Below are 20913 nucleotides of genomic sequence, written 5' to 3'. Positions count from 1 at the left end.
ATGTGGTGAGGGCATGGGTCTGTGGGGGATCCGGAGTGGATAGAGTTCATCAGACGGATGGTGTCCTCAGTGGAGAGTGGCTTCCAGTCATTGATGATGTTCAGGGGGGTGGGGGTCCTGCAGGGGGTTGGGTGGGTTGGTCTCCGGGTCGGTTGTCGAAGCTGTTGTGGATGTCAGCGATTTTGTTGTGGAAGAAGGAAGCTAGGGAGTCGCAGAGGGCTTGGGAGGGGGTGATGTCGTTGGAGTTGGCAGATGGGTTGGTGAACTCTTTGACGATGTTGAATAATTCTTTGCTGTTGTGGGCGTTGTTATCTAGTCGGTCTTTGAAAGCGGCTTTCTTGGCTGACCGGATTAGTTGGTGGTGTATGCGGGTGGCGTTTTTGAAGGCGTCCTTGGTGCTGGTGGTTGGATCTTTTTTCCAGGCCTTCTCAAGGGAGCGACAGAGTTTCTTGGATTTCTTAAGATCATCGTTGAACCAGGAGGCCTTCTTGCTGGCTAGTTTGATTTGTCGTTTTTTCAGTGGTGCTAGGATGTCGGCGCTGTTGGATAACCATTGGGTGAGGTTGGTGGCTGCTTGGTCGGGGTTTGAGGAGTGGGCTGGGGGGTTTTGAAGAAGCGATGAGGAGATCTGGTCAATGGTGATTTTGTTCCAGTTTCTTTGCAGAGTGGGTTGAGGATGGTTGTTGGAAGTGGTCTTGTTGTAGGTAAAGTGAACGCAGCTGTGGTCGGTCCAAAGGAGAGCCGTGGTGTGGCCGAAGGAGACATGTTTGCTGGAGGTGAAGATAGGGTCGAGTGTGTGACCTGCGATGTGGGTGGGGGTAGTGACAAGTTGTTTAAGTCCGAGGTTGGCGAGGTTGTCCAAAAGGGTGGTGGTGTTGCGGTCGTTGTTCTTTTCAAAGTGAAAGTTGAGGTCTCCCAAAAGGATGTAGTCCTCGGAGGGGAGCGCGTGTGGAGTGATGAAGTCCGTGATGTCTTCACTAAATTGTGCGCGGGGTCCTGGTGGCCTGTAAAGGAGGGTGCCTCTGAGTGTGGTCTTGGGGTCGATGTGGATCTGGAAGTGAAGGTGTTCAGACTTGGCGAGATTGACCTCAGAGCTGGTTGAGATGCGGATGGATTTCTTATGGACGATAGCGATGCCTCCTCCTGTGTGGCCGGAACGGTCCTTGCGAATGATCTTATAACCTTCCGGGATGGCAATGGTGATGTCTGGGGCTGATGAGGCGTTCATACATGTTTCTGTTAGGAAGGCGACGTCCGGAGAGATGGTGTCTAGTAGGTTCCAGAGGTCGATGGCGTGTCTGTGGACCGAGCGGGTGTTGAGCAGGATGCATTGTAGGTGGTTGGGGTCGGATATCTGTTGTGTGTTGGTAGATGAGGAGTTGTTCTTGGTGCCGTCGAATTTGCAGGAGTTGCAAGAGAAGGGTCCATGGGTGTGTCCAGGAACGGCTTGGGCGCAGTTGGGGGAACGGCCGGGGTTGAGGGCTAGGAGGGTGGAGGAAGCGTAAGTAATGCGGGGGGGGGGTGGGAGGGACGGGGGCCAGGGGGATTGGCGCTGGGCGCGGTCCAGGCGTAGACGGGCTTACCTTTGGCGCACCTTCGGCGCGAACGCTGCGCGTTGGGACATTGGGCATAAATGGATAGTGGGGGGGGGGGGGGGGGGGGGGGGGAGCGTGGGAGGGGCAGCAGCTGGGAGTCGGTGACGGGAGGAGGGGCGGACCAGGGGAAACAAACAACAAAATGGAGGGTCAAAGGCTAACAGAGACAGGGGCAGCAAATTCGTAGCAGCGCTGAGTGTGCAGGCTAATTGTAGGTAAACACACCAGCCTCAGAGTATCAAAAAGAATTCAGCCGGCCTCAGTAAGGTCGCGCTAATAATTAATTAATTAAATTAAATCGTGCGGCGCTGAGCGAGCAAAGCGCTTCTAGGCTGCGAGGGTCAGTAAAACACAGCTGAGAATGCTTATGGAGATAACGATACCGCCAGGAGACAGAGCGAGGCAGCAGCAGATCAGCAGGAGCGTGGGGGAGCGGCCTATCTGGATGAGGGTCCAGGCGGTCACAATCTGTTCAGGGGAGACGAAGGGTATAGATCGTGGGTGGGAGGGGCAGCAGCTGGGAGGCGGTGACGGGAGGAGGGGCGGACCAGGGGAAACAAACAACAAAATGGAGGGTCAAAGGCTAATAGAGACAGGGGCAGCAAATTCGTAGCAGCGCTGAGTGTGCAGGCTAATTGTAGGTAAACACACCAGCCTCAGAGTATCAAAAAGAATTCAGCCGGCCTCAGTAAGGTCGCGCTAATAATTAATTAATTAAATTAAATCGTGCGGCGCTGCGTGAGCAAAGCGCTTCTAGGCTGCGAGGGTCAGTAAAACACAGCTGAGAATGCTTATGGAGATAACGATACCGCCAGGAGACAGAGCGAGGCAGCAGCAGATCAGCAGGAGCGTGGGGGAGCAGCCGATCTGGATGAGGGTCCAGGCGGTCCACATGAGCATTCAGTCTCAGCAGACAATAACAAAACAAAATCTTTTCCCACACTTCTAACTGATTTATTATCACCAGGAACACTAACGAGGAGGTGTGTGTGGGTGTCCTGGATAACCCACTATACCTTGGTATTCAGATGCAAACAAAATTGCGGTCTTTCCGGGTTATTTTTAGGCAATCCCCTGGGTTTTGGAAAAACTGAATTAAATCCAATAGATCTGAATAGTTTACTAAGTTCCAAATAAAAAGCAAATGCTCTTAAACATGAAAGACACTCTAATGTTATACATAGGGCGAAAATCAAGAATACATACTCACTTTTCATATTCATTAGTACAAACATTAGAAACATAGGGACAATGTTGTACCAAACGAGGGAACAAAGTGACAGTTTACGTTCAAGTGATTAAATGTGGAAAAATGGTGACCAACCATGGCACATGAAAAACAAAACAACAATGGCTGTTAAAATTTAGGAGTACAGCAGGCAGGAGTAAATCAAATACTTTCTTACAGGTTCCCTCTTATAGGGAGGTTTGATAAAAATTTAAAGAGGATAGTCGACTTGTTCACCCATACAAAATGCATTTATAGGGTCATCAGGGCATAGTCAAGTAGAAAATAGCATCCCTAAATAAGCGGTGAGCTGATGAGAAAAAATATAATTTTGATGAGGCAAGCAAAATAAATAACTGGATACATGCCAGGGAGAATCTAGTAGGACAGTGACTATTTGCATAGCCAAGTTCTTGCGATTGTGCCAGTAAGCATCTTTAAACCAGTGCAACTGCGGTTTCCTGCCCATTTAATCTTGCAGTTTTCTCCAATATGTCACTCATTGGCTATTTAACCACTGATATACCTAGTTTTCTCCAAACTCCAACACTCTTCTAGTTTCTGATCTATATAAGAATATTCTTCCTTTCACAGACTATCCTAATAGTATCAGTAATTCCCATCTATTTTCACTATTAAAATTTTGAAAAAGCATTTCAAGGGCACTTGTCAGAATTTCTTAAAAGTAATTCTTGTGCGGACCTTGCTATGTTGGGCTTCTTTCACCTCCACAGTGCAGTAACCGCTTCATCCTCAATTTTGGATGATCTTAGATCAATCTTAGATGAAGCAGCAGAGTAAAAATGACTTTGCTGGATCTCATGGTTGCCTTGCAAAATCCTACTGTCCCATTTCTAAGATTATTTCATAGATGACAATAGTTTGGTCTAGTTATCCTCAGTCAGGCTGCTCAAGAAATTAAACATTTCACTAGTCACCCATATTTAAAACCACTGTAGCAAGTGTAAAACAGGGATCATCCCTGAACCCTACAATGTTTAAAATGTATTTTGCTCCCTTGGCCGGCCTTACTTGATCTTTCAGGCTGGTTTTCATGTCCAATGAAGTTGGTATCCAACTGTTTAATCTATCTGAATAACTCATCTAGAAGCACTCAAAAATGTTTCAAGGCCATCTCTTGCTGCTGTGGTTTGTACTTGAAAGACAATACCATGAAATTAACCACCAGTAAAACAGAAATGTTGATAGTGGGAGGCAGCAATATGGTATGGTCGAGTGACTGGTGACCATGAAAACTTGGCACACATCCTGTGCCAGACCCTTGTGTAAGAAACCTGAGGATTTATTTTCAATCAGACTCACTCAGAAAAATGTTGTTTGATCTTACTTTTTTCTATTTTAATTCATTTCAGTATATCTTTCTATTCATCCCAGAGGCCTGCTATGAATTACTTTCACAAGGTATCATACTGTCACAAATGAACTATGGCAAATTCCTTATCTCTCAATTTCTACCTTCGCAGCTCGCTAGGATTCTTCCTTTTACAATATTACATTGGTTCCCTAAAACCCAGAGGATCATTTAAAAGAGCCTGCCTCTTCTGCTATATACTCTACCACGTGGACAAACATATCTTCCATCTAAATTCAGACATTATCTACCTGCCAGGACCCTTAGTTTGGTAATTGCTGCAAAAGTCACAGTTCTTTCTAATCAACAAAGGCTTCAGCAGGCAGCTATGCCTTTTCCTTCTAAGTGGCTAGGGAATGGAAAGCACTCCAATTGCTCCTTTGCCTTCAGGAGGATCATCTGCTTTTCGTGAAGCTCTATGAATTTGGCAATTCTAATACTGATCTAGTGCCTTCAAGTCGAGAGCATACGCTGGACACCACTGAGATGCTCTACAAATGTATTAGTGCAATATTAGCCTAACAATATCATTCAATGCTCAACAGTGGGTCTTCTCTGGTTCATCAAGTCCTTCTGTTTTGTTTGGTACTGAGAAAATATTTCCGAAAGGATGTGCATACAGGGGAATCTTCCACACACTTAATTTCTGAGCCATTTTCTTTTCCTTACCTATATGCTTCATCCAAAGACATGTCCATTCGATTCATGATGTATGCAATAGCAATCGTAGCAGAGCGGGAAATTCCAGCTAAGCAGTGAACCAACACTCTCCCATTGTTGGCTTTTGCTTTCTCTACAACAGAATGAAGTATTTTACTGGTGGAACTATCTCAATGTTACATATATCTTTAAAACACACAGTATAATTTAATTTAATAATACTTGGACTAATAGCTGGAATAAATTATGTAGCACAAAGTACATTCACATACTGGGCCTGCACTTAACAAATTACAGTACTAATCTCACACAAGGTATCAGGATGCTGTAAAATGTATTAAATAGAATATCAAAATAATCAGAATGCGACAGCATATTACATATACAAAACCTTTGTTTTATATGAAAGGAACACTAAAATCAATTTGTTATCGATATATGGTATGCTATTATTAGGATTTTTGCCATTCATTAGGATCCTCTAAATACACTGCTTCCCGCTGAAATAATTGCAAAAGAAAAAATAAATACACAAAACTATTTTCTTCATATCAAACATGTTTTAACAGTATTTACACAATCCTAAGTATGGGTACTGTTCTATGGGAAGAGTGAAACGGAAGAACAAGTTACTTGACTTCGGTAACCCTTTTTCTGGTGGAAACTATTTAACTGCGGATTCCTCACATTCTGAATTTCCTCAGGTGCCGGATTGGACCCAGAAACTTTTTCCAGCAATTTCTCAAATGTGCAAGTAAGTGTTGCCATCTGACACTAGGGTGATCTTATACCACCCCTAGAAGAGACACTCCAGCGACATATATAGGCACATCTCCTGCACCCAGATGTCAGATCATAGAGTCTCCAACGCTCTTAAGCACAGGGAGTCAGTGACAGAACTTTATTAATACCGAGAAGTCCACTTCACAGAATATGAGGAGGGTGGATTGGTGTGGAATATGTGGTTACATTATTACCCTTCTGAGCGCATATGCATCATTGTTTAAAAACATACCAAACCAAGGTGTGAGGAGCGGACGTCACTTAGAAAGTCTTGCATGATCAAACGGGCCAAATGGCTCTTTCTACAGACCTGAGAGTCAAGGCTGTTATGTTGGGTGAAGGTGTGGATGAATGTCAATATAGCTGCCTGGCAGATGTCCACTACTGGACATACCTAGCCAGGACCACAGTGATGGCCTTAGCTATGGAAGAACTAGCCTGAAGACCCTCCGGAGACTCATTTTTGGCTAATGTATAGCTCGCCTTAACACCCCTTGGTGCTCCTTAGTCTTTTCGATATACAAGAAAGGGCTCTCTTGGGGGTCCAACCTGTGAAGTATTTCCTTGTCCTTAGAAAGATGTTGGGCAGTGGATGATGGAGCAAGGGCCAATGCCCAGACGCACCATGTCGGAGCACAAGATCTTTGTTGTACTTAAAAGAAAGTTCATGAACCAGGTATATATTCCATGTAGGTTTAATCAAGCTTAGTTTCAAGATGAATATAAATATAACCCCACCAGGAGTGGCCTCCCTGCCACTCAGCCTGCCTGCCATCAACTGCCACTCCACCTAAGCCAGGCACCCAGGATTCTACCATGACATCAGACATTCCAAGAGCCACACCAGCTGAGTAGCAGGGAAAACACAAATCTAAGTATAACATATCCCCCTTCCTTAGGGACAAGACCATTCACAAGAGATGAAAGAAATGTGAACAGCATGAAAACACAAATCTAAGTATAACAATCTTCCAATCAGAATGAGCTGACTATGGTCCCTTCCAACTTTCTTCAGATCCCAGGGAACCCGGACACAGGCGGAAACCTGTGGAGAAAACTGGAATCCCACAGCAGACTAAACAAGTCTCCCAGGGAACCCAAATGGTGGAAACGCTAAAGCTCAAAATGCTTGATAATGAGTATTCTATGAAGTAGCAAATAGATACACCCAAGGTATGTCCACTGGTAGAGTAGATCTTGGACTACCTCTGAGTGTAGTTGCCACTTGTGGTCGGCTGGATGGAGTCTGCAGAGTTGGTCAATCATGGTGTTTAGAAAACCGCCAGATTGGTGTTAGTCAAGGAAATTTTCTGAATGCCAAGCCAGAACCACCGCCACCACTTCCTAGAGCAGCACACATAAGCCCATACTACCCTGTTTGTTGCAGTACCATATGGCGGTCGTGTTGTCTGTCAAAACTTTCACTGTGCTGCCCTTAATGGGAAGCAGAAAGGCCTTATGAGCCAACTGGAAGGTGTGCAACTCCAGAAGACTGATGTGGTGCCTCAGCACCAGCGGAGACCTAATTTCTCCAATCTTCACTATGTCCATGTGACCTGTTCAGCGTATGTCACTTCTGTAAGCTCTCGAAAGGGTGAGGGAAAAAACAACCTGCTTCAAGTCAGGGTGGAATCCTTCACCAGCATAAAAGGTACCGACCTTCATTTCTAACAAATATATGTTTTCCAAGAGGTAACCACAGTGCTCGCGGTGGTTCTACTGCAGAGCTCATGTGTCAATGGGCAGGAGGTACCCATTGAATACTTTAATAGAAACATTCCATCATGAACTGCCAAGCCAGGTCCTCCCTGAACCTGAAGAGGAACCCCAAGGAATCTAAGACCGGTTTCGACCTGCTGGGGTAGAACATCTTGGTGCAGCAGAGGAAGACCAGAACTGGCTAGGTTGCTGGTGGCCCTGTCCTTTACAGCCAAAATACTCCCTGAAGGCTGGATGAGCTTCTGCAAAGGCTGCTATGGCTACTTCTGACAGTACGCCAGGGCACTGACTTTTGAACAACTGATATTGTTGAAGGAACAGGCAGGCCGAAGAAAGCAAGCCCAAGGATCAGAATTAAAGCACGTTCTTTACACGGATCCAAAGTTAAATCTGCCTAGTCACAAAACAGACTGGAGCCATCAAAGGGCATATTCATAAGGAATGCCTGCCAAGTCTTCTGAGAAACTTGTGGCACGCATCAAAGTATGTGTGAGAGTCACTGTGCCAGTGTCCAGAGCACAACCTAAATGGTTTGCGGTGTCCAGTCCTTCTAGTACAATGTATTTTGCTATGTGCTGTCTGTTTAAGACGGTTTGTGAAAAGGAATTTCTAAACTACTCATGGACATCAGGAAAGACCTTGCTCACTATATTCCAGAATGCAATGAAGCTGTCCAACAAGCAAAATTCATTTAGAGATTCCAAATCCGAAGTGGATGAGGCCACCTTCTTGTGAAGCATATCTATATGCGCTTTACAAATGTGGATTATTATTATTATTATTATTTAATTCCCTTTCAAATGCAAAAAGAACAATTGATGGATAGAAAGCTGAACAATGTCAAACATTCACCCCCAGTACAGAGATCTGGGCCTAAATCCATAGTTTTTTTGCTCACCACGCCACCACAATGCCACCGGATTCAAGCTATTCTGGCTAATGAGGGGTGATACCCTGAAACCGGTCCTAAGATGCTTATTTCCTGTCCAAGAAGGACCTGGTTTGGAAGTTCGGGCTGGACTGTTCCCAGGATCAAGACTGATTTGCATACAGCTGCGTCCAGACTGGAATGGCGTAGTGAGCAAAATAAAACATGGATTTAGGCCCAGATCTCAAACTTTATGGGGTGGTGGGGGTGAGTGTTTGGCACTGGTCAGCATTCTGTCCATCAGTAGTTCTTTTTACATTTAATTCCCTATCAGGTAAACTTCAGGTTTACTGTGCTTGTCAAAGCGTGTACCACAAGATCTGCCCTATGGCACCTAGCCATGGGGTGACTTACCAACAGCACCAAGAAACGCTTCGACCCCAGAGCAGATAGTGTCTGTTAGGGTTTCCCTGAAAAGTAGCAAAGACGAAGGCTGCAAAATTTCAGTAAGATGACTAGGCTTAGTTTCTACAATTGGTGAATACAGTTACAACACTTCTTCTGGTCTACATACGACTACACCAAAGGAGGTGCTTTCCACGGTGGGGTGGTCACAAAGGTGAGTCCAACTTCACCTCTGATGAGGTGTCAAAATGATTACCATTTTGGAGGTCTAAACAGAGTTCCACAAAAAGGGTCACAAAGAAGCCTGCAAAATTTCTGAAACTATTAACTGTATCGACCTTGCCAGGTATAGAGCCAAAACACACTCAGGAAGTGATAAAGCTGGAAGATTACTTGCACGGCTGACTCAACCACAACAATTGCATGGCCCCATCCTCTCTGTAAAGGATCACTCTGGAAATCTAGTCCTCGCGCACCAGGAGATTAATGCAGCCTATCAACAATATTATACAGTGCAATAGTCATCAGAGGCCGATTCTGATACCAAACAGGGACTTAAATGGCCCAGGTACTCCGTGAGCATACTGAGCAGATGATGGTGCCAATCTTGAAATAGGAAGTCAGTCAGTCTGTCTGTATGTTTATTAGCAAGGGGCAAAACACTCGGCTAGGATGGCCTAGCTATTGAGTTCTCTGCTGCGCAAAAGGCCTTGCTGGTCACTACACTGGTCAAACTATATGAAGAAGCAAAGACGAGCAATCACTTTCTGAACACAGCAAATGAGGTATGAGGCAACAGTCACCTTCATATTGAAACCTAGATATGACTGAGAAGCAGCCCTTATACCAGCCATTTTCAGTTCTAAATAGAAGATCCCAAAGAGAATACTGGAGGACGGATGACTCCTTAGCCTATTGGGTCTCGTCAACAAGGATCAGAACGGGTTTATGCAGCGTCTGAACATCTCATTAATATATTTGACAACTCTATCGTGCTCTGGAGAAAGCTCAACAGCCCATCTAGAGTTAAAACAGGCTACCACATATTTGGAAGTTGACAGGAGTACGCGTCGGAGATGTCCTTTATCCCCATTTAGTTTGCCCTAACTATTAAGGATCTGTCCATAAAGCAAAAAATTCAGGGAAATGGCTGACTTGACCTTAATATAAGACACCATATGCATGCGTTCCGGAAGGCGCCTGGCATGGTAACAATTAAGTCCTGCATAATCCCTTTTTCAAAAATGATGCCCAGGCAGGAAGTTAGTTTGGTAGGTGAAATATAGCAATGGAGGCCCCACACATTTCGTTACCAGGATATTAATACGCATCATGCAGAGATAATAGACTAAAGAGCAACTTGGGAGGAGTGATTCGTTCTCTAAAATCCCAGATCGTCTTTTGAATCATGCTACCATTATAGGTAAGGGGTTGTGTGGCCATATCCAAGATGGTAATGCTACTGTGCCTCATTTATGAATCGCCTGCTAATGATTCCCAGGAAAACCTTCCAAGAATTGGGCTCGCTGTTGAGCAACATGATAAGGGGTTCCGACGAAAGACGAGTGTTGTTGACCAAACTGAAACTCCCTACGAATGGTGGCGGATTAGGTGTCCCCAGATTATCAGGGCTATTATTTTGCGGCATAGCTTCACTGGGTGGCCTGCTGGCTTGCATGGAATCACCTAAGCAAGGAATTGTATTCAGAGCCACAGATCAGAGAGGCAGTGCTACACAAGATCCTCTTTAGCCCAGGCCTTCAGAGCTCCAACAATCTTCTCAACTTGCTATGCACTTCCACGGGCTGATTTGAGACAAAGTATTTCCTACAGAAAGTTTGCTCTAGCCGAAGCATTGATGCTGCCCCCTCAAGGGCCTTACCACTCGAAGGATCACATTTACAGCCAGGGAATTAATACAGTAGGAATATGGTTCTCTGATGGATACAAACAGTGTTGGGTTTGGGGAACGAGATCCTGTTCCCTTACAAGAAGCACAGCTTAAAAATGCGTTTTGCAAAAAGAGTACCACAATAAAGTTCTGTTTATCTTTTTAATCAAATTAGTTCAAAAGTTACTCCATTTTAATCTGTCGCAAGAGAAGCCATATTTATGTATGTCTGATTCTGATACAGTACACTGGTCCGACAGGAACGGAAATTTATTGTGGTACTCTTTTTGCAAAACGCATTTTTAAGCTGTGCTTCTAGTAAGGGAACAGGATCGTGTTCCCCTCGTTCCCCAAACCCAACACTGTTCGAATAATCAACGTGGCCAAAGGGCGGAAAGCCACGAACTCAGAACGCACGCACAAAGCATATGAACTCGACAAATTGGATTAAAATGGTGTGCACCCGACCTCTCCATTTCTCTGATGGATACAGACAGAGTAATGTGGGAGACCTACTTGGAGAAGGCTTGCTCTATAGTTTCCAGAAGTTAGTTGGCCACTTTGGTTTTTGGAAAGCCTGCTTCCCTCTAAACAGCAGGATATCACATGTGATCAAAATGCATTGCACATAGAGCACCTAGAACCACTGACACATACGCTCGTACATACTCCGCACACTACAGGTCATGGGAGAGAACTAATTACATGATTATACAAAGACATTCCAGAGCACTCTGGGGTTAGCCTACAACCTATCAGGGACAAAGGGGAAACTGACTTAAGTCGAACATTTCATGATAAAGACAGGCTGAGCACATTGGAATACTCATACCGACTGTGGTAGCCACTTTCCCCTTACCGAATGAGCTCTAGGCTTTCCTTGAAAAGGGTTTGATGATCTTTTGACAGATCTGGGAACCACCATTGACGATGCCATTCTGAAGCAATCAAATTCATTCTGGTCTTCACCCGTGTTAGCTTCACAATTTTTTCCTTCCGATCATCAGTAGAAAGGCATAGCAAAATGTCGTTAAGCAGCATATGAAAGTCACTACCCCCTTGATTTTTGTATTATAATACCCAGTCACAAAGTCTTGGCATTTTGCCTATTTTTGCCATTCCGAAAAGGTTTATATTATGCTTTTCCGAGTTAAGGAAACCAGGCTCTTTGCAGTTGACCTATTTGTGGGTTTCTGTTGTGATTCTGCTTAAGGCATTTACTTGCACATTTTGTACCTATGTAAGGTGACTGTTGTGATACAGATATTCCAAATGATGAGTCGTTGCCATATAGCTTGGCTGGCCTCCAGAGAATCCTCTATCTCATTCCTCCATGCGTGACGAGAGAGTACAATGTTACTGTGTAACTTGTTTCAATTAATAAATTATTTTTTAATGCTTGCCGAAAGAATTCTAAATCAAGAAGGATGGCTCTGATCAACAGCATATTTAAGAGATGCAAATGCTTTTCATACCCTCCAACCCATTCAGCGAAGCATCGGTCACTGTGGACTCTATAGAAAACTTTGATGGACTTAAAATTCTCAAAATCTTTTTTTCGTTTATCAACCACTAGAATTACTGTGAAGCTGCTACTGTGCATATTTGTCATCTCAGTTAATCCTGTGCCAACTCTACTATGCACTCTTGCATTATTTGAATATGAAGCCATAACGTCCAGCATGCCATACTATGTAGGGTGCAAGAGTCTACAGAGGTGAGTTGAGACGAAATCTGATAAGTCACACAAAATATATTGATCATTCGTCTAAACAGAAAACGGTATGCACTTCAGCATACACAAAGATTTAGGTGCAGATTTTCAAATGAATGGCAAAACCGTGAACTATAATAATTTGTTCACAGTACTTATTAGGAATTTCCTTTGTGCTGGGTTATTGGCATGTGGAAATTCATGTATTGCTGATCTATTGCACATATCCAGTTCCCTTGTTGGAGCGGTGGGACAATAGCAGGAGATGCTACAATTCAGAATGTTTGTCACACACTGGTTTGCCTTTCGAGGGTCAAAATTGACCTGTAGTTATTTTTTAAGCTCTTCCTACCCATCAGGGGAATAGCTTCAAGCTCCTTTGAAGCCTGGGGACAGAGACAATTCTCTGTTTCTACTGCGAGAGACAAACATTCTAATGAAGTGGTCAATAGGATTTGTTTGGGTATTATGTTATCCCAAGAGTTGGAGATTTGACCCTTAGAGCACTGTCTTTCTTCACAAAAGTCAATGCCTATTTGTCTTTTTTTCTCATTTGTAACTCCTCCAGACAGCAGTGGTCCCACTTACATACTGAATAATATTGAGGTCAGAATTGGGATGTCCCTGCTTTGTCTTAGCGAGTGACTGCTGGGCTCCAAGTACTCTGTTGTTCTCTGATGGCACTGAGATCTCGAATGTTGCTGGTGTAGTAATGACTATTTCCACAAAGGTTGATTAATATGTTAACAGTGGGTGTCTTTCCTACAACTTATGATGAAGTTATGTTACCAGAACTTAAAACATATCAGCTTCTACATTCATTCTCTGCATTTCTTCATTGGTGTGTGAGACAAAGGATACAGCTTTTGAAGGGGAGATTCCAGATCTTTTGCAAAGCACATGGTTTAAGAACCGTTGATCTGCGCCAAAACAAGCAAGATTTAAATGCAGTGGTAATAGCCATGCAGTGATATATCGGCAATGTGCCCTGCAGCATCAATGACCTGGTTGGATGCTACCTTTATTCCCAACCTCCAATAGATCCTACCTCTTATCCCAGGAGAATGTGTGCAAGAATGTGTTTGTCTACCACAGGTATCATTCATATCTACCTTGGACATCAAACTAAACTGCTGGTATAGTGCTCCAAATCTTAACTCTGACAGCATCTATTGTTGGCTTTTGTTTGTCAGGTGATATTAAAAATGATGTAATAGCAGATAGCATGCCCTTTCTGCGAACACAATCAGCAAGTCGAATTCCATACTGGTCCTAAGTAAGGGGGAGCCCTTGCCATAGATGTTTCCATTTTTAGAGCAAGTGAGTGGTTGTTGGCTTTTTTGTGACCGTGGCTGTGACAGCTACTGGCTTTGGCAATTTGTTTTAGCTATTAGGTACACCAGTGTGGCTGCTGTTCAGTTAGTGGCATGGAGTGGGATAGATCGGAGTGGGGTAGATGGGGTAAACTGGAAAGGGGTAAAGGAGAGTGGGATAGATTGGAGTGCGGAAGTTGGATAGATTAGTGGGGTAGATTGAATCGAGGTAGAGTGGGGTATATTGGAGTGGGGTACATTGGGGTGGAGTACATTGGGGTGGAGTGGAGGGCGAAATATTGGAGTAGATTCGAGTGAGGTGAAGTGGGGGTGGACTTGGGTAGAGTGGAGTAGGGTAGAGTGGAGTCGGGTAGATTGGGGTAGTCTGAAGTGGGGAAGATTAGGGTGGAGTGGGGTAGATTGAGGGACTGGGGTACATTGGAGTTTTGTGAGGTAGATTGGGGGAGCCGGTACATTATTATGGTGTGAGGTAGATTGGGAAGGGGTGGGGTACATTGGGGTAGAGTGGAGTTAGGCAGATTGGGGATAATGGAGTGCAGTGGAATGGAGTAGATTGGAGAGGAGTAGATTGGAGTGGGGTAGACTGGAGTTGAGTAGGGTAGAGTGGGGTGGGGTAGATCAGTTCAGGGTGGGGTGGGGTAGATCAGTTCAGAGTGGGGTGGGGTACATTGGAGTAGGATTATAGATTGGGTAGGGGTGGTAGGGCAGCTGGGGTGAGTCCACCCTGTGGTTGCACATAGCCGAAGCACATGTGCAAACAATTAAGTGGCTTTGCTATTAGGTTTAGTTTTATCATCAGTGATGCAAACACAGATGTGTATGTAAAACAGATGATGCCCAGGTACAGAAGGTGCGAGGATCTCTACCACAAGAGGAGATCCCCAGTGTTGCAAAGGGTTGAGGTTCTCTCGTTCTACTACATATCTGCCATTCACAAAGCCACCTGAGGGAATCTCTGACCCAGGTGAAGGTTCAAAGGCTTCTGCTTATAGGGTGATACCAATCTGTGCACAGGCATCACATAGCCCGATAAAATTAAGACTGCTTAAGAAAATAATCTCAATAATGCCCAGTATGCAGAATCAATTTCTTTTAAACTCAGTCACTGTGTAAAATGTTCTTACCTATGAAATCCACAGATCTGTCCAGCCATGGCAGGATCTTCTCACAGAAGCTATCATTCACAGGCACACGCAAGAAATGAGATTCTGGAATAAAGTCTGGCTTTGGGCAAGTGTTACTGGCATTTACCACATAACCAATTTCATTCTGCTGCATCAGCTCCTGAAGGAAGGGAAAACAAAGTAAGAAGGAAGCAGCACATATTGTGACGCACAAAGCAAGGTGATAAAATAGGGGCATTATTTTGTATTGCAACCATATAATGTTACTGGAGCGACCTACTTGCTGGGGGGAAACTCCGGGGCTTGTCCAGAAAGACTGCCCATGCTGTATTTGCTGCATTGTTGAAGTGCATATTGTCAAATATATCCAGGGGTGTAAGAGTCCGGTCCCCTCTAAATAACCCTTCTCTAGCATCAAGGGTCAGAGAAGGATTGTACAAAAAGGGAATATGCAGGGAGCATGATGTATGAGCCCGACATGAGTGGCCATATGCTAAAGCGGGCAGCGGACCGCATGTATGGTATGTACCGGTTTCAGGGGTTTCGTGGCCACAGTGTTGCACAGTCCTCCAGTCTGCACTCAGTCCAGTTCTATAAGAGTATACGGAGCACGACATGTAGAGGCATACCAAAACGCAATATAGTGCAATGGTGCTGCATGAACCTATTGCTCCACATCAGGGACAGTGAATTTACCCAGGTCGAAGCGTAATGCTGGTGTTTCTTATTGAAGAGTCGGGTCGCACACTATGGTTAGTAACGCATCTCTGACATAGCAGCGTATTGTATTATTTCAGCAATGCGTGGTGAAGATGTGTACTTGGGTCTTTAACAAACAGCATAATGTCGTCAGCATTCAGTGACAACAATATGTGTTTATTGGGAATATCAGTCCTCTATGTGAATGTTTATTGAGGAGCCAGGTCGCCAGACGTTTGAGGGCCAAGACAAACAGTAGGGAGGGACAAGGTCAAACCTGCCGTGTTCCCCATCAGATTGGAAATGGATGCGGGATACAACCATTGAAGCAGATTTGGGCCATAGGGGCCAGTGTACAGCAGTTTAATAAGATTCCTTATAGGCCAATCTTTTCGTAGCACTGCACATAGAAAAGGCATTTAACCTCTTCCGTGCTCATGACGAGCTCAGCTTGACATGAGTCACAGTGCCGCTGAGCTGGTCATGACATGCGCGGAGCTCACACGTGAGGCTAATTCCCCTGCTGTGCTGAGCGTTCTATTAAAACGGACATGGTCATGACGAGCTGAGCTCGACATGAGCACAGCGCCACAGTGCTGCGAGCACCATGGCGCTGCACGTGCCCCTCCCCCCCAGCACAGCGGGGGAATTAGCTCCGGGGGGAGGGGTTAAAAGAATCAAATGCCTTTTCGGCATTCTGAAGCACAGATATGGAATTCATATCTTGTCTAATATGAGGCATGATCAGGAAGAAGGTCCATAGGTTGTTAGACATAGCCCTGCCTGGGACAAAACCTGACTGCTCAGGTAGGACCATGCAGGACATCAGTGTAGCCAGTCTGCTTGCCATAACATGCGCCAGTATCTTGTTTAAAGTTATGGGGGGACAATGACCTAAGATTGAAATGCTGTCCATCTTTACCTGGCTTCAAGGGAGCTGTAAGGGAGCTGTAATGATTGCCTCTCTAGTGAATGGGGGCAGTTCAGACTTCACAGTCTCTTGGCAGAAGGCAGCTGATCGCGGTGCCAACAAGAGCTTGAATGCTTTGTTGAATTCGGCTGTGAGGCCGTCACTGCCTGGAGACCTCTCCCCCTGGCAGCCCGTAAATGCTCTCAATTATTTCCTGTGAAGCAATGGGCTCGAGTAGGAATTCATTGGGGCCACCCGCGAATCCAAGCTAGAGCAATGTTGTCTATGTAGATGTGTCTTTCGGAGTCTATGGTGAGTGTTTTGCTAGCATACAGGCTTGAGCAGTTCGAATGGAATTTGTGTAGAATGACAGTCTGATTGATGTGTTTTTCTCACCATGCAAGGGTTATACTTGGCTGATCGCTCTCCCCATATTTGCTGGTTTCAGTGTCACTAGCCAATAATGGAGTCTCACTATCTAGGAGGTCTCTACACTCTTGTGTAGCATCAACAACTGTGGAGAGTATGTGAGGGTGATTAATTAACGCACATCTTTTCTCCATTCGTGTGATTTCGTTTTCTATGCGGATTAGCTGTGTCCATTAGGAAAGTACCAAGGAAAGTAACCATAGCTGTCTCCTGGGAGGTCAATCACACATATTATGGAGGAATGATCATACATGGTGAAGGGCAAGTGCCGCCTCATTCGTGTAATCCATGATTTGACTTCCACGGAGGAGAGCCAGAATTCTACATTAGAAGGTACATCATGTACTAGGGAGAACTACGAATATACACATCCCACCATATTTGGTCCTCCACACATCTTGCAGCATGTCCATTTGTATGAAATGCCTCAACAATCTAGTAGCCTTTGGGTGATTCACTAGTGTAGGATTGGTAGCCAGTTGTGGGACATAGAGTCTGATTAAAATCTCTTCCCCATAGAATATTGCAAGCAGAGCGTTATCTGAACAATGACAGCAAATCTTCGAAGAATTCAGGACTATCGACATTGGAGGAATATGAATTAATCAAAGTGATGTAGGTACCCTTTGGAGTGCCAACGGCGTACAAATATCTGCCCTCTCGGTCACTGTAGCAGAAGACCATATGAAAATGTACGTATTTATTAAGAAATCTAGCACTATTCCTAGAGTATGCACTGCATAGAGGCATAATAAGCAGACTGTTATTAATGCCGGACTAATGTGTTCTTGTCGGTTAAACTCGGGTGTGTCTCCTATAAAAATCAATTTCCACATTATGTCTGTCCATGTATGCCAAGACTTGGCGTTTAGTTTTAGGATTGCCTAGGCCTCGGATATTCTATGTGATTGCATTAAACTTGCCTATCTATCTATGATTCTACAGGTTGTGGTCAATAAGGATCAGTATGTACCAACTGAGGTCAGCCATACAGAAGAGTGTGGGGAGTATATCTGTCAAAAGGAAACAGAATGGAAATATCCAGATTCCCACCTCCCCACACCAACACTGAATTTTCCACCTGTAAGTGTATAACCATTGAACCCAAAAATAAAACCTTAAACATGTTGCTCAATGTGAGATATGGGGGGTTGGGGCGCTGGGTGGCGCACGACCGAGATGGCCGCACGCCTGTGAGGCTCTGGACGCTTGGCAGCAGAATTTGGCATTTATCCTCTCCATGCATGCTGAACTACTGTTGAAAGTGCCCGCCGTGACTCTATAAGCAGGCAGCTTCGCTCCGGTGCCAAGATCAGCTCTCACTGCCGCTGCTGGGAGGCACGCGGATGACGGAAGACCTTGGCGGCCGCTGCAGGTAGGAGAGTGCCGGTGCTTCCATCGGCAGTATTGCGCATATCGCCCCCTGCATACCTGTGCGTCCGCCGTGCCACCTCAGCAAGGAAAACACGTAGCCTTCCCACAACTCCTCTAGGACTGGGTCAAAACTCCCACCATACGAACTGTGACGGGGAGGAAACAAGAGCTCGACGCTCACTCCAGCCAGCCCCACTACCTGGTGCACACTCTCAGCTCTTAGCGCTGCACGGGCCATTATGGATCACGTCCGGTGCCTGCTCCCATCTCAGGACGAGCCGCATCCTGTGGCTTCCTACAGCCACGATTCCAGGAATCAGACATCTGCACTGCCTCGGCGGCGCCCCTGTCACAATCCTGAGCTTGTAACAACTGTCTACCATCCCAGCTGCCAATATCGCCGCCATACTGTGCTCTTACTGTACTCTCTGCCTCTGCTGCCACCTCAATAGTATCAATCAAGCTTTGCCTGGCTGGAGACTGCAGTTGAGCCTCTAGTGCTTTCCGCCGCCCACACCCGTTTATACTCCCACAACTGATCCCCGGGATCACCATATGCTACTGATTACCAGAGAGAGCTGGCCATGTCAGTGGAGAGCACACCTACGATGCAGAGAACACTAATGTTTGTCACTGGGCGCTTGCAGGGCCTTACGCTAATCCACTTCTGTTCCTAGCATAAACTGCAGCCCATAGGAGGGAGGTGTCGCAGACAACTAGTAAACCGGTTCATCTATGTCATACTGTGATCCCCCCTTACTTTGGTCAGCCTTTATTGGAATATATCCCAGATCCTGCATTCGCTGCTGGGGGTGGAGGATCTCCTTATTCTGAGCCTTCCTGCAGATCAGGCCTGGCTATTACTAAATAGGCGCGGTTGGCGCGCGCCTTGTGCACCCGGAGCCCCTGTACGGACAGAGCCACTGGAGGCCACCCCATACGAGCTTGTCACCGACCGGTATCTGGGGACACTCCTCTTTGCAGTGCTCGATACACAGGCATCAGCTCTTGACTCTCTCTGGTGCTTCGCTGCCTACGTCTTGTACCTCTGCCATTATGGGAAAGCCAGATAGCTGCCAATCCAAGCTCCCTTTCGATGCAAAAAAAGTATCAACAAGCTTTAGCACTGACAATCCAGGGACACTCACAGTTGAACAAAGCTCTAACTCTTCCGCCTTCCCAGGTCGACGACGTCAAAACTCTCCTCCTAACCATGCAACACAGCCTCACGGACATTTCTAATAAAATGGACTCCATGAATAGTCGCATGGACGTTCTAGTTTTACAAGCGGAGAAACGCGATGAGCAACTCAAGGAAGCAGGATCTCCGACAATGAAGACGCCACAACTCAAGTAATGCAACAGTTGGCACAGATGGACAGACTTCTCAAGGTAATTGCGGCCAGAAATGAAGATTTAGAGGCGCGCAGTACACGCAAGAACATTCGCGTCATTGGGATACCCGAGAGCACCAACACTGGGCGCATGGAAGACTCCATTGAGCACCTATTGCGCACCACCTGTGGTGCGGAAGCTTTTTCTGCCCAGCTGATTGTGGAACGTACCCACCGCTCCCTGGGCCCAAACCTCCCCCAGGAGGTAACCCACACAAGATAGTTGCTCGCCTCCTCAACTATTGTGACCGTGACACCGCGCTGAAACTAGCCAGGGACAAAAGAACTCTACACTTCAAAGGCACCGAATTCACCATCTACCCAGACTTCACAGACGCTGTCCAGGAGGCACGACGCAAGTTCCTACCAGCCATCTATGCTTTACTGTATCCAGCCGGACAGTCACACACCAGGGAAAGCAACACTTCTTTACCAACGGGCAGCAAGTGGACGATTTCCTTTGCAATGTCAGGAAAGACTCACCACACAGAGACTCTCAGGAGTGCCTCTCGAGATCGCCATCACTTGCCTCTGATTGATATTCATAACTGTCCAGCTCCCCCCTTCTTTTCTTCTACTCCTGTTATGTTGCACTCCAGGTGCCTATGGCCTACCTTCCAGCTAGCCCCTCTATTCTTGGTGTAACTTGAACGCCTGGCGGAGGTCACTGGTATCTTGCACTGTTAACTTTCTTGATCTATTATACTCCTTCTGCACACCTGCCTCTTTCTACTGGTTTGCTAGACGCTATTAGATAAGTGATATGGAATCTTGACATGCAATTTGGCTCTATTGGTGGGCACTTTCTTTTCTCTCCTTTCTCCTCTCTGTTACAAATTTAAACTATGCCAAGTACCTCCCCCTACCATTGGAGCCCTGGCTTCACGGCAACGGGAGAGGGGAGGCTTTCGTTGCACACCAGTGCACCCCACACAGGTGTTCCTCCTAGTCCTTACTATCTTCACTTTGCAATGATACAGTTATGTGTGTATTGGGTGGGGAAATTGATGCCAGCACGACTGGGGCGCTGTTGTGGGTGGGGGTGGGTAGGGGTCCCGTTGGGGATTGTTTTTAATATCCTCTTTTCTCATCAAGTAGATCTGAGATCCTATTTACAGAGGTACACTTCCATGCTTCTATCTCAGGGCACACTACGGCATCATCGTGTTACGCAGCTATGCCTACACATACCGAGGCACTGCATATAAATTTCCTCACATGAAACGTCAGAGGTCTGCGAGATCCCCGGAAATGCAGACAATTACTCGCATACCTAGATAGGCATCATATTCACATCGCAATGCTGCAGGAGACTCACCTCAATCGATTCCGCAATCCCACTGTTGCCAGAAAATAGAACGCAACACGCCTATTCTCTTCATATTCCACTTATTCCAGAGGTACGGTGTTCCTG

The 20913-nt window shown here is 45.7% G+C and overlaps 1 protein-coding gene across 2 annotated transcripts in view; it reads right to left on the bottom strand.

The window, feature by feature from the left end:
* Positions 1-20913, bottom strand: part of DUSP16 (dual specificity phosphatase 16) — a 331362-nt gene that overhangs the window by 17159 nt on the left and 293290 nt on the right. For both annotated transcript variants that reach the window (XM_086952924.1, XM_086952925.1), the window contains exons 5-6: positions 14694-14853; positions 4865-4988 (exon numbers count right to left, since the gene is read on the bottom strand). In XM_086952924.1, the coding sequence (XP_086809050.1) occupies positions 4865-4988; positions 14694-14853 (284 nt within the window). The remainder of the gene's footprint in view (positions 1-4864; positions 4989-14693; positions 14854-20913) is intronic.

The sequence above is a fragment of the Lissotriton vulgaris genome, chromosome 1_2, assembly GCF_964263255.1.
Source record: "Lissotriton vulgaris chromosome 1_2, aLisVul1.2, whole genome shotgun sequence".
NCBI classification, from domain to species: Eukaryota; Metazoa; Chordata; class Amphibia; order Caudata; family Salamandridae; genus Lissotriton; species Lissotriton vulgaris.
The sequence above is the reverse complement of the archived record's forward strand: the minus strand, read 5'-3'. Positions and strand labels throughout refer to the sequence as shown.